Source organism: Podarcis muralis, chromosome 10, assembly GCF_964188315.1.
Source record: "Podarcis muralis chromosome 10, rPodMur119.hap1.1, whole genome shotgun sequence".
Classification (NCBI taxonomy): Eukaryota; Metazoa; Chordata; class Lepidosauria; order Squamata; family Lacertidae; genus Podarcis; species Podarcis muralis.
In genome coordinates this window covers 55,515,626-55,529,203 of record NC_135664.1, presented here as the reverse complement: position 1 = coordinate 55,529,203, position 13,578 = coordinate 55,515,626, and the positions used below count along the sequence as shown (strand labels likewise).

General features: G+C 43.3%; 1 protein-coding gene across 6 annotated transcripts in view; it reads right to left on the bottom strand.

The window, feature by feature from the left end:
* Positions 1-13,578, bottom strand: part of DGKI (diacylglycerol kinase iota) — a 259,648-nt gene that overhangs the window by 104,634 nt on the left and 141,436 nt on the right. For all 6 annotated transcript variants that reach the window (XM_028746780.2, XM_077935076.1, XM_028746783.2 and 3 more), the window contains exons 9-14: positions 11,700-11,774; positions 10,517-10,612; positions 9,563-9,645; positions 5,983-6,043; positions 3,156-3,269; positions 251-388 (exon numbers count right to left, since the gene is read on the bottom strand). In XM_028746780.2, the coding sequence (XP_028602613.2) occupies positions 251-388; positions 3,156-3,269; positions 5,983-6,043; positions 9,563-9,645; positions 10,517-10,612; positions 11,700-11,774 (567 nt within the window). The remainder of the gene's footprint in view (positions 1-250; positions 389-3,155; positions 3,270-5,982; positions 6,044-9,562; positions 9,646-10,516; positions 10,613-11,699; positions 11,775-13,578) is intronic.

The following is a 13,578-nucleotide window of genomic DNA, read 5'->3' as shown; positions in this document are numbered from 1 at the left end:
AGTTCTTTTGATTTTACTTCTTTTAAATGACCCAATGCTGCTAACAGATAGGGGTTATTTCGTGATCATTGGCTGACTCTAGTTCTGCCTTTGTAGAAACAGTAAACAACCATGTAAATAATTGCAATTATTTAAGCCAGAAACCTACTGTAAATTCTTCGCATTCCTGGACAGCATTCCCCTGTCATCCTGCATGAACCCTGATTTTCTTCCTTCGGTTTATTCCGGTAGAGGAAGATCTCACACTAACCTTCCGTGCTCCATCTTCTAGTTCATCTTGGGGCAAATCAGGATTTCTCTCCACCTGGAGGTTCCACCGGTCCAGTTGGACAATAGTCCCATCTTCTACATGGCAGAGAATTTTTGCAACCGGCTCATCTGTGTATCCCTAGAAATAAGAGATATTCACAGTCCAATGTCAACAACTGGCATTTGTTCATATTAGATGATGTATTGCAGAGATCTAACCATACCGGATCATCAGTGTTATTCAAAGATTGTTTGTGAACTTCATATTCCAACCACTTTTCAAGAGGCAGGGAGAGAGAGAATGGGGGGGGGGGGTATTACTCCCAGAAATTCCCAAACATTAGACCAAAAGGAGATTAATAATGATTATAATTATAATAATGATTTATTATTTATTATTTATACCCCGCCCATCTGGCTGAGTTTCCCCAGCCACTCTGGACAGCTCCCAATCGAGTGTTAAAAACAATACAGCATTAAATATTAAAAGCTTCCCTAAATAGGGCTGCCTTCAGGCATCTTTTAAAAATAGGATAGCTGCTTATTTCCATGACATCTGATGGGAGGGCGTTCCACAGGGTGGGCGCCACTACCGGGAAGGCCCTCTGTCTGGTTCCCTGTAACTTGGCTTCTCGTAAGGCCCTCGGCGCTGGATCTCAGTGTCCTGGCTGAATGATGGGGGTGGAGACGCTCCTTCAGGTATACAGGACTGAGGCTGTTTAGGGCTTTAAAGGTCAGCACCAACACTTTGAATTGTGCTCAAAAATGTACTGGGAGCCAATGCAGATCTCTCAGGACTGATGTTATGTGGTCCCGGCGGCCACTCCCAGTCACCAGTCTAGCTGCCGCATTCTGGATTAGTTGTAGTTTCTGGGTTACCTTCAAAGGTAGCCCCACATAGAGCGCAGAAGTCCAAGCGGGAGATAACTAGAGCATGCACCACTCTGGCGAGACAGTCCACGGGCAGGTAGGGTCTCAGCCTGCATACCAGATGCAGCTGGTTGACAGCTGCCCTGGACACAGAATTAACCTGTGCCTCCATGGACAGCTGTGAGTCCAAAATGACTCCCAGGCTGCGCACCTGGTCCTTCAGGGGCACAGTTCCCCCATTCAGGACCAGTGAGTCCCCCACACCCGCCCGTCCCCTGTCCCCCCAGAACAGTACTTCTGTCTTGTCAGGATGAACATCAATCTGTTAGCTGCCATCCAACCTCCAACCGCCTCCAGGCACTCACAAAGGTCCTTCACTACCTTCACTAGTTCACTAGCCCAAACCCCCTGATGATCTCTCCCAGCAGCTTCATATAGATATTAGAAAGCATGGGGGAGAGGACGGAACCCTGAGGCACCCCACAAGTGAGAGCTCAGGGGTCTGAACACTCATCCCCCAACACCACTTTCTGGACACGGCCCAGGAGAAAGTAGCAGAACCACTGTATAACAGTGCCCCCTGCTCCCAGCCCCTCTAGACGGTCCAGAAGGATGTTATGGTCAATGGTGTCAAAGGCCGCTGAGAGATCCAGCAGAGCTAGGAAACAGCTCTCACCTTTGTCACTAGCCCGCCAGAGATCATCGACCAGCGTGACCAAGGCAGTTTCAGTCCCATGGTGAGGCCTGACTCCTGACTGGAAGGAATCCAAATGGTTCACATCCTCCAGGCATGCTTGGAGTTGTTCAGCAACCACCCACTCAATCACCTTGCCCAAGAATGGTAGATTTGAGACTGGGCGATAGTTGGCCATATTGGCCGGGTCTAAAGATTTTTTTTTTTAAGAAGCGGTTTAATGACCGCCTCTTTCCGCAGGTCTGGGGATGATTAAGAATGATATAAAACCGAGTGATAGGCCAAGTTCTCAGGCTCAAACTAGATGAGTTAATTAGTGTTGCTGGGTTGTTGTTTTTTTGGAATAAAAAACAAACTTGAAGCACTGTGACTGGGAGCAGATATGAGGTGGGGGTGCCTATTTAACCCTTTTGCTTCCAGCTATTTGTCTGATAACACATAACACCTAAGTTGTTTTCCCTTAAAGGTTTGGAAATAAAATCAGTTAGTGGGGAGTGTCTTCTGTCCACAGAGGTAGGGGTGAGGGAGAAATTCACTTCAGCTTGCATTATATTGCAACCTTAGCTAATTTGCACATCTTAAAACAATAAATTAACCAAAATGCAGCTATCCTTTGAAATGCCTTCTTTTCTCAATGCTACAATGCAGTTCTGTACACAAAAAAGAATGTGTGCAAGCACATGTGTTTTAGGGGAAATTGCACTTAAAATGCATACTGTATTAAAAAAATTCTTTAATAATGATGGTGGTGATATTAGTGAAAACAACATAGAAAAATTCATAGAATCATAGAATCATAGAATCATAGAATCATAGAGTTGGAAGAGACCACAGGGGCCATCGAGTCCAACCCCCTGCCAAGCAGGAAACACCATCAGAGCACTCCTGACATATGGTTGTCAAGCCTCTGCTTAAAGACCTCCAAAGAAGGAGACTCCACCACACTCCTTGGCAGCAAATTCCACTGTCGAACAGCTCTTACTGTCAGGAAGTTCTTCCTAATGTTTAGGTGGAAGAACTTCCTGACAGTAAGAGCTGTTCGACAGTGGAATTTGCTGCCAAGGAGTGAGGAAATAGCAAGGGAAAGGGGAAATTAAGCAGCCCTTTCTCTTTCATGCTTCACACATCTCTTGAAAGTGGTACCCAAGCAAAGAAATGTGTACTTTGTATCCATCAAGGAATCGCCTACTGGGTTTGATGATGGAGAAGCCTGCCACCTCCTAAAAGGAACATTCAGACACCTCTTTAGCTTCTCCTGCTTCAACTTGATCTCACACCTTTCAGATGACAGCCAGTGAATGTCTGATAAAATACTTTGAGGCATAACATGCTATCCGCTTACCCCTCCCCAGTTGAGGGTGCGAGCCAGGTCATTCCCGGTGCCTAGTGGAAGTACAGCAACAGGAGGCTGGGGGTTCAGCTGCAGCTCATCCAGGATGGAGAGGATCCAGCCCACCTAAACATCAAATATTACAGGAAAGGAAATGGTATCATAGGCTATGGGGCGGCGAAGACACACTCCTTGGGATTCTCCAAATACATATCCCATCCATTCTCTAGTCTGTGCAATTTTATTTCTGCTGGTGTGTGGTTTATACTATGAATTTAAAGAATCCAAAAACCAGGATATCGCACTCTCAGCCTAACCCACATCACAGGAGTATTAACGGGGATAAAAGGTCAAGAGAAACACGTACCCTGCCTTGATTTCCCAGCAGGTGCGTTGAGGTACAAATGTAATAAATCAGTACAAACAAATTATTTCACTCATGTCCCCGCCCTGTGCCATGGCCCTGATCCAAATCACACACAAACACTACCATTCACAAATAGTTTCCTCTCCACCAAGAGGAAAACATGCAAGTTTTCCTGCATGTTTTCCCTGTTACAGCTAACAGCAGCTTAGGGAGGGCTTTAGGTTTGGGGAGGAAATCAATCAGGGGCAGAAGTTGGGACAGCAGCACCCCCATAAGAATATAATAAGACCCTAATGAATTAGGGCAAAGGCCCCATCTATAGCCCGGCATCCTGTTCTCACAATGGCCAACTCTCTCTCCCTCTCCCTGCTCCTAGATTCCTTTAGGGTTCATCTCCCTTTCACCCTCCATGTTGTACTACAGCCCCAGTCCAAATTCTCCACTTGTTCTCAGCAGGCTGCATTTTGAGAAATAAAGCTTTGGGCGTTTCAGCTGAGTTTTTTAAAAAATAAAGTTATTATGGATTCTAAATGCTCTGCATGATCTTTAGAAAATTGGATAAGACACCCTCCGAATTGTTCCGAATCAGAAGGCTGCCTGAAAGAGTCTAGAATACAGATTGCCTGAAGTTGACAATGTTGCATTTTATTGCCAGAAGAGGAAAAGTTAACAATTGGGCAGGTACACTGGAAAATCTCCCACTTTCTGTTTCTTTCAATAATGCAAAGTAATATCTGGTCTCATTGAATATTCACTAAATCCATTTGAGCAAGATTTTCATTTCTAGATTTAATGGCTTTTGGAACAACGAGACGTTAATTTGTTTCTAACATAACCTCAGCATAGATAAGTCATGTGTCTCTCATATTAATGAGAAGATGCTGCCCCCATTAGCTCAAAATGTGAAATGGAAGGAATGTGGAAACAACAAACCCAAAGCCAGCGTTTTAAAATACAGCTGCGTGCATCACATATCTCAAGCTGTACAAGATCTCAGGGATCTCTGCATGTAGAATCAGACAGTGGGGCCTTTGTGATGTGTGGTTTCATTTATGCACACACATGGGCTGAGCATAAGATGCAAGATTCACAGCATTAACACTCCAACAGAACTTGCTCTCTTGCTCAGGGAGACGGGGAGTGGGGCAAAGCCATAACTTTGAATTCAGCACAGGGAACAGGTCAAACCTCTGTCTCTTTTCCCTGCCTAGTTCAAGACTGCCAGTTACTTGTTCTCCTTCATGGAATCTAATGCAGGCATAGGCAAACTCAGCCCTCCAGACATTTTGGGACTACAACTCCCATAATCCCTGACAACTGGCCTGTTAGCTAGGGATGATGGGAGTTGTAGGCAAAAAACACCTGGAGGGCCGAGTTTGCCTATGCCTGTTAGAATGACATTTCCTCCAGCCAGGGATGGCTGGCTCCCCCTTCTGCCCATCTTCAGTTAGTCATTCCTGTGTCACACAGTCACCTGTTATCTTTACTTATGCAGCCGGAGACTTGGCTGAAGCCATTGGCTTAATAAAGAGACTGTTTTGAGCAGTTTAGCAGCCCCTTTCTCCCTTCTTGCAGACATAAATCACAAGCTTAGAGGAAATCCCAAAGATGACATCCAGACTGACATCCCCAATACTATAACTACGACCGAGGCAGAAGCAGAAGGAGATTATCTCCCATCTGCCAGAAATGTCTTCTATTTTGTTGTTGTTGTTGTTTAGTTGTTTAGTCGTGCCCGACTCTTCGTGACCCCATGAACCAGAGCACTCCAGGCACTCCTGTCTTCTACTACCTCCCACAGTTTGGTCAAACTCATGCTGGTAGCTTCAAGAACACTGTCCAACCATCTCATCCTCTGTCGTCCCCTTCTCCTTGTGCCCTCCATCTTTCCCAACATCAGGTTCGCAAAGAAGAGCAGACATATACTGTACAGCATTCCAAGGCCTGGTTCACACATTGCTTGATTTATCCGCACTTTATTCCTGCATCCTGAGGCAAGCTTCACACATGCATGATTTTACACTCCATAGCTGTAGCACGCGACTTGTTTGCATGGATGGACCAACTCAGGTGTAACAACCCAAACTTCTCGTTTCCCAACACCTAACAAAATGCTCTCCATTGGAGTCATATAACGCTGTCGCTGTTCATATATAATAATAAAGAATAGAGAATGCAAGTCATGTGCATGGAAGTGTGAATTGACCCTTAATGACCAGCAGCTGCCTGCATGAAGTAACTTCACTATGAAGCCTTCTGCTTTTTTGTGTCCATGCTGTTGCACCCATGAGGAACAAGACACACATCGGAAGCTAATTTATACCAGGTCAGACTATTTGCTCCTCAACATCACTTTTTTTTTCTTAGTTGGTGTGTGCTGTTTGTCAGTGTTGCTGTGACCCCTTTCATGATTAGGCTCACAGCAATTTCCCTCCTTTGCTTATTACAAAAAAAAAAAGTTGTGGGACTTACCGTTCCATCCCCACCACAGGCCAGGATTCGAAGATTTGGCATTTTTCTGTACAATTCAAGCCTATAAAAAGAAAACGAGCATGAAAGAAAAAAAGCTTATGTGATGATTCAGCCTAGGGGCTATTAGTTGGCAGACCCTGCTTTGAAAAAGCAAGGAGAGATATGCCAACAAGCAACAGGTACGACAATAAGGCCAGGGATCAACAGGTGTGGGCAAGTCAGTTAGAGCAGCTGACAGAGAACTATGAGACTAGGACATACCAATAAGTCTAGCATAAAATAAGTAAAAAAGGTAAAAGGTAAAGGTACCCCTGCCCGTACGGGCCAGTCTTGACAGACTCTAGGGTTGTGCGCTCATCTCACTCTAGAGGCCAGGAGCCAGCGCTGTCCGCAGACACTTCCGGGTCACGTGGCCAGCGTGACAAGCTGCATCTGGCGAGCCAGCGCAGCACACGGAACGCCGTTTACCTTCCCGCCAGTAAGCGGTCCCTATTTATCTACTTGCACCCAGGGGTGCTTTCGAACTGCTAGGTTGGCAGGCGCTGGGACCGAGCGATGGGAGCGCACCCCACTGTGGGGATTCGAACCACCGACCATGCAATCGGCAAGTCCTAGGCACTGAGGTTTTACCCACAGCGCCACCCGCGTCCCCTGTAAGTGGGGTCCACCAAATGGACTCTCTGTTGGTTTCTGTTTATGCCACTGTGCAGTGCTCTTGGAGTCACAAGACTCTGTTTTGCATTCCAGAGATTCCAGGCTGTTGGAAGTCTCACGGAAGACAGGAAACGGATGTGATGTTACTGGTTTCCTCTTCCTTTGTTGTTCGGTTGCTATCTGCTTTCACAGAAAGAGCATGTATATTTCTTTTCTGTCTGCGTAGTTAGAAATAAAACCTAGCAATGTAGCTCAAACTTCTCGTCTCTTCTGCTGCTTTGATACTCTGCTGGATGGGGAACGCGCCTGGAGCCTTATCTCAGGTTGTTAATCATCGTTGGAGGAAATTCCAAAGGCTCAACCAGAGGAGTAGCTCAATTGTAGCAGAGATTCCAACACTCCCCCCCCCCAGGCCCAACATGGGGAAAGGGAAGCAACATCACAGGACAAATGAGATGGCCAGTTGGGCGGGTAGGACTCCAACAGCATTCAGCATGGATGGGAGAAAGGGCGCCATTTCACATAGGAGCTTCAATCAAAATGCCAAAACTTTATTAACTCTGGAGGGAAACAGAGGCAATAATCAAGCCCATACCCAGAAACTGTGTGGTACGGTGGCCTAGTGGAGTGGAGAATCATCACAGCATATTACAGGCATAAATATGGGCAGATTAATATGTTTGAAGTTTTTTATTACTATTTGACTGAGTGAAAAATTAGATAAACATTATTTTCATTATTGAATGATTAGTTTTCTTATCTTTCTTCCATCATAGAAGTCAAGGCAGCATTTACCAGGTTCATTCTTCGCCTCCCATCCAGATGCAGAAAGTCTTACACCTGCTTAGCTATGTTGCTGTATCACATATCTTCAAACTTAGGGTTGCCATATGTCCAGAATTTCCCAGGCATACCTGAAATACTGCTATCGGAAGCAGTGTCTGGATGGAAATTGATATAAATGTCTGGGGAAATCTGGACATATCCATGTCGGCAGTGTCATCTTTGGCAATTTTCCTTTAAAACAGCTCAACAACTGTTCTGTCCAGATTTTCACTGTTTGGAATATGGCAACCCTATTCAAACTACATGTGTGGCTTTGTGAAACATGGCACAATTTCTGCCAGTGATCCTCTTGGCTATATCAATCCTATTTGCCTCTTTCATACATACTATTTAACATCCACACACAAAGCAGTCCATGATTGAAAGTGCTATGAAAGCAGCACCTTATAGGAGGTCTAGTAACTATCAGAGAGCACCACCTTGTGGCATTGAAAAATATGGTCTGCATTTCAGATAATGAAAAGTTGCAACACGGAAGTTTACCACTAGTTAGTTTCTCCCTGCAAGAAATCTGATTTGTGTAAAATTCATGCTCAATTCACATGCACCGAGATGCAGCTGCTGACTTGTCTCACAGAAGTTGTGTCTGCCATTCACTTGTGGGGTAAATAAATGCACTTCTGTGCAGCTGCTAAGAGAGAGGCTCAGAGCCAGTGCCAGATTTATGTATAAGCTAAACAAGCTATAGCTTAGGGCCCCACTCTCTTGGGAGGCCCCCAAAAAAATTAAAGGGGAAAAAACCAGGATGTACATTTCCAAAATATAATAAATAATAATAATAATAATAATAATAATAATAATAATAATAATAATAATTTTATTTATATCCCGCCCTCCCCAGCCGAAGCTGGGCTCAGGGCGGCTAACAACAAACAAAATAATCCAACATTCTAAAAACATTCATTATAAAATTAATTATATATATAAAATATAAAATTATATATATAAAATATAAAATAAAAGTTTTGTTATTGCCAAATGCCAATGTGTTTGCATTATTAAGTCTGTTATGGATAAAAATCATTTTAAGTTAGCACTTAATTATTATTTCACTATTAATATACTTCTTCTTAATTGTATTTCACTATTAATATACTTCTGCTTAATTGTGTTTCAGTTCAACAATTACTTTGATAAAATACATATTTTCTTTTGTGCAAATGGCTTTAGATACCTATTAGGTCCATAAATTACCATATAGCATATATTCAACACAAAATTGATGATTTTAGCTTATGAATTTTATTGTTTAATGTCTTGATTTGTACATTGGGGTACTTTTGTAGCTCTGTTTAGAGTACTGTTTAGAGTAATGTTTTGATAATATAAATGTTTTAAGTCTTTCGTATCAATTCAGTATATTTTGTTTTAATTGTCAAATGATTCTGTGTACATTGCGGCAGCCTTTCGCTATGTGCAATAAAACTGACTGACTGACTGACTGAACACAAAAAACAGCGACAATTTGTTGTTGACAAAGGAGAGCTGGACCTATAAAGGGCCCCATTACCTTCAGTAGCTTAGGGCCTCATCAAACCTATATCCAGCCCTGCTCAGAGCTCTCTCTTTGACCTAAAGTTCAGCCCAATTCTGATCCTCTAATACACAATCTCAGCATTGGATTATACAGAAGAATTGTGGAGTACATATTCTGTTGTCATTTTCAGGTATGCAAAGTCAGAACGCATCATGTTGCATGCTCCTCTTCCAACTTATTTGCATTCCACAGAATGCTTATGAAGCACACCTGTCGCTGGCTATATATCCATGCACTGGATTTATCCTAAATCCTAGCTTTATCTGGTTAGGTTGTTGGAGTCAAGAAGCCAAGCATTTCAGCAGAGATGCTCTTGTTATAGAACTCTCTCCCCAGGGACTGTGACAGAGACAAAAGGAGTTTAACTTCCCTTCTTTTCATAAATTCTTCTGGACCACCTTGTGAAAGATGTGCTTATTCCAGCCAATATCTCTTAATGGTTGCTTCAAAATGCCCATCATATAGAGGTACCCTTCAAAATACCTGTGCTAATGCTAAAAAAAGTGCAGAACAGCAAACCACATCAAACATCTCAGAACTTACGCATCTCTTGGTCCTTCCTGAGAGAGGTCAAAGACCTGACGTGGGTTCAAGTACCACATGAACATCTGGAGAACCTTAGTACCCTGTCAAGATAGAGGAAAAGAAAACAGTCAACTTCTCTGAAGCACAGTTCTTGAATCCCTGGACAAATGCTGCAGCAATATTATTATTTTTAAAAAAGAATTCTGAATTCAGGCCAGTAAAATGTTCTCTTAATAGCCTGAGACAACTGCTGGGGCAGCTCCTTCTCCATCTTCCCCTGCTTAAAAAAGACCTGCATGTGCATAAGAACCTAAGATGAGGTTTTGGGCCAGCCCAAAAGATCCCAGACACAGAGATCCAACACCGAGGGCCTTCTGGTGGCTCCCTCACTGCAAGAAGTGAAGTTACATACAGGGAACCAGGCAGAGGGCCTTCTCAGTAGTGGCACCCGCCCTGTGTAATACCCTCCCATCAAATGTCAAGGAGATGAGCAATTATATAACATTTAGGAAACATCTGAAGGCAGTCATGTATAGGGAATCTTTTTAAGGTTTAATGCTTTACTGTGTTTATATATATATATGCTAGAAGCCGCCCAGAGTGGCTGGGGCAACCCAACCAGATGGGTGGGGTACAATTAATAAATCATTATTATAACTATTATTATGATTACTTGTGCTATCAGCTCCCAGTTGGACCGAGAGGACTCTGTCACTCTACATTTTATATAATGCATTTGTTTTAATATTTTAACGCTGCAAACTGCCTCAGGTGCCTTGGCAGAAAGGCAGCATACGAAGCCAATCGATCAATAAAATGCATTACCGAAAGCCAAATCCTCCACTCCAGAAGCATTTAATTCAAGATGGAAGCATTTATTTCTTTTTTGAAATCAATTCATTTTATACCCACTCCTTTGACAAAGACGCAACATGCACAAAGTAGCCAATGTGTTCGGTGTTCCGTGTTTACCTGATTCCCTCCACTTTTTGGATTCACAAATACAAGCAACGGTTTCATGAGTGGGGAAGAAATGGGTTTTACCACAAAAGGACGGCCTTTGTTCTCCTAGAAGAAAAAAAATTAAAATGTGACAGAAGACACTGGAGTGTGCTTTAAGCGATGAGCATGTTGACTTCGGATGCCATGGGAGAAGGAAGATCACAGGTTCTTCCATCCCTGAATTAGATATGCAAAATTACCAGTGAGAGACATCAGATAATTCAAGATTTACGAAAGAGCTGTGGGTGATGGCTTGCATGTTCTAAATATGTTCACAAAAGCTACACATGTGCCATCATGTTAATAGCAACATTGAAGACATAACATTTGAGGGAAGAGATGGACTTAAGTCTTTCAAACTATGAGTCTGTCCTCCATGAGGACATGAAGGCAGTTGCCAAGGGAGAATGGACTCTCCCAGTATCACTTTATGTGACTGAAGAAAGGCGGATGGGTGAACGTTTGGTTTCCTGACCCCAAACAGAGTGCTGTAAGGGTTATATACACACTCCTTCCACCATCTTGATTGACAGTGGTAGCGTTCAAGACTACAACTACTTACTTGCCATGATCTTCTTCCTTCTCTAATAGTTATCCACTGTGATACCAATGGAGCCTTTCAAATGACACTATTCACCCCAATCGGCAAAAGTTATGTGTTGCCCTATTTGTGCCAATGTCTTCTTACTCTTAGACCATATTTACAATATAAAATTTCATTGCCATATCATCCCCTCAGGGAACTTGAGCAATGTAGTTGTGAAGGGGCGGGAGAGAAAGATTAGTCTTCTCTAAAAGAGAATTCTAACAGAGAACTTGCCACCCTTCAATCCCCCCTGTTTCTTTGTGGGATTCCATAACAAACTAGAATTTATCCTCTTGGATTTCATTATCAGTCCTGTAACTGCACACTCAAAAGGAAGAGGGACAAGAATCATTACTTCAGCTATTACAGTTTATAATAAAATATATCTGGCCTGGGAACAGTGGAGACTGAAAACACTCTCCATTGACTGACAGGATTATGACATCAAGAGTTTACATTTCAGAGAACCTCCTAGCTTTTTCTGATAGCTCTACCTGTCAGGCCCCCCAGATAGTTCTAGGAACCCCAGCTAATGTCAGACCCTTAAAGTGTGCATTAAAGATTTACCTCATTGCTCCTTTTGCTGGCTTTCCTCTTGAAAGACGTCCTCTTCTTCCGCCTGGTCGAATTTTTCAGTGAATTCTGTATATATGTTTTTTTTAAGGGGGGAGGGAGGAGAAGGGGAAGAGTATTTAAAAAGAACAAACTGAAAAGGAAAGTATCCCTATAAGAAACACCTCTGTGGCAGTACCTTTGGAGAATGATAACACCACACATGCGTGGGTTGAAAAAGACATGCGCCTCATGCTTTGACACTGTCACACCACCGGTTATGGAGAAAGCCACACACTGACTGAGACCACCAGACTGGTACTTTCAGAACTGGAGACTTTCCAAGGCTGCGAGGGAGAAGAATACTAGATGCTCCCATAGACTCACATAACAGCACATGTTGTACCTGCCAACCCTCCCAATTCAGGTAGGAGACGCCCGTTTTCCTTCCGGGGCTCCAGTCTCCTGCCCAATCAGGTTCGTCTCCTAATGTGGAGACCATCTGTGTAAAAAGGTGAAGCAGAATAAGATAAAACGAGCTGAGCCTCATGGGATTTATTGGTGTAGTTATTCATTCCTTTCCAAGCTATGCCACTCCCACTTTACTGTGCGCTCCCTTCCAAAGAAGCCTTGTGTGATGTTACTTTTTCTCTCCCTCCTTTGCTTCTGTTTCCTTCTCTCTCTTTTTCCCTTCAGATGTCCTCTACTCTGGGTCAATGAAAGGATTGCACACAGATGAAGGTGACGGCTGGCTGGTGAAGGACCCTGTGGGACAGACAGGGGAAGGGAAGGACTCCCAGGCAGGATGGGAGATGTGGAGAAGATAGAGAAGCTCCCAGGTGAGAGCTGCGAGGGTCCACCTTTTTTCTGTGTGAGACAAGGTTTGAGACCTACCTGTGAGATCAAAGAAGAGTCACAACAGCAGCACTGCCACCATACAAATATATGGTTAAAAATAACAATGATTAAGATGTGGATCCCAAAATACAACATTTGGGTTGAAGGAGAGCCCCAGGTCTGAAAGGTTGATGGCTACTGCTCTATTCGAAGGAATATATAAAGACAACCTTCTGTTGGAAGGGATTCCTGTATCTGAAGAGCTGTCTGGCTGGAGTCCAGTTTAAAGATAATCATAAGAAAGAAAAGTGAGGGTCTTGAAGCTTCCCCTGGTCAGCAAGTTGGAAAGCCACATAAGTCACCTAGTCAGAAGCTTCCTGCCTATGATGGAAATGTATTGGGTGGGATTCAACTGATGAGCTCTGACAGTGGGAGGCAGACTTTGGCGACAGCAGTGGGCTTTCCCCGCCTTTCCTCCTCCCACATGTCCCGTGCTCTTGTGACACTGTAATAGATTAACATTGCATTGCAGGTGGATTTCAGGATAAAAACACTCAATGGTGACTTTCCTATGTTTGTTTTACTTGAGGGAACTGTGCAAAAGAAATACACAGAAAATTATGAATATTGTAAACATGTCTGATTTCCCCCAAAGGCTTACTATTGCCGTTACAAGACCCAAGTCATGAATTTGGGTTTAACCCAATTTATTACCAACAGAAATGCCGCAAAACTAAGTACCTAGACAAGTTTTATTTTTTAAAAAAACCAAGTATGGAAGTGAGCAAGGCTCAGCCTCACCCATCTCCACGCAACGAGTGATCGCCAAAGAAAGAAGCATACACCCTGCTTTTCTCAACCCTTGTAGGTGAAATATTTAGGTGCTCTAAATATCCCGGAAATTCATGCTAGGTAAGAAAGATTATGAAAATTGCAAAGAAAAGCTAACTTTTCTTGCTTTTCTAGGTCACACAAACCTTGCCAGAAGCACTCTTGCTCTCTAAGTCAGGCTAACTGGATGCCACTTAAAATTTGATTTTTTTTTTTCATATCATGT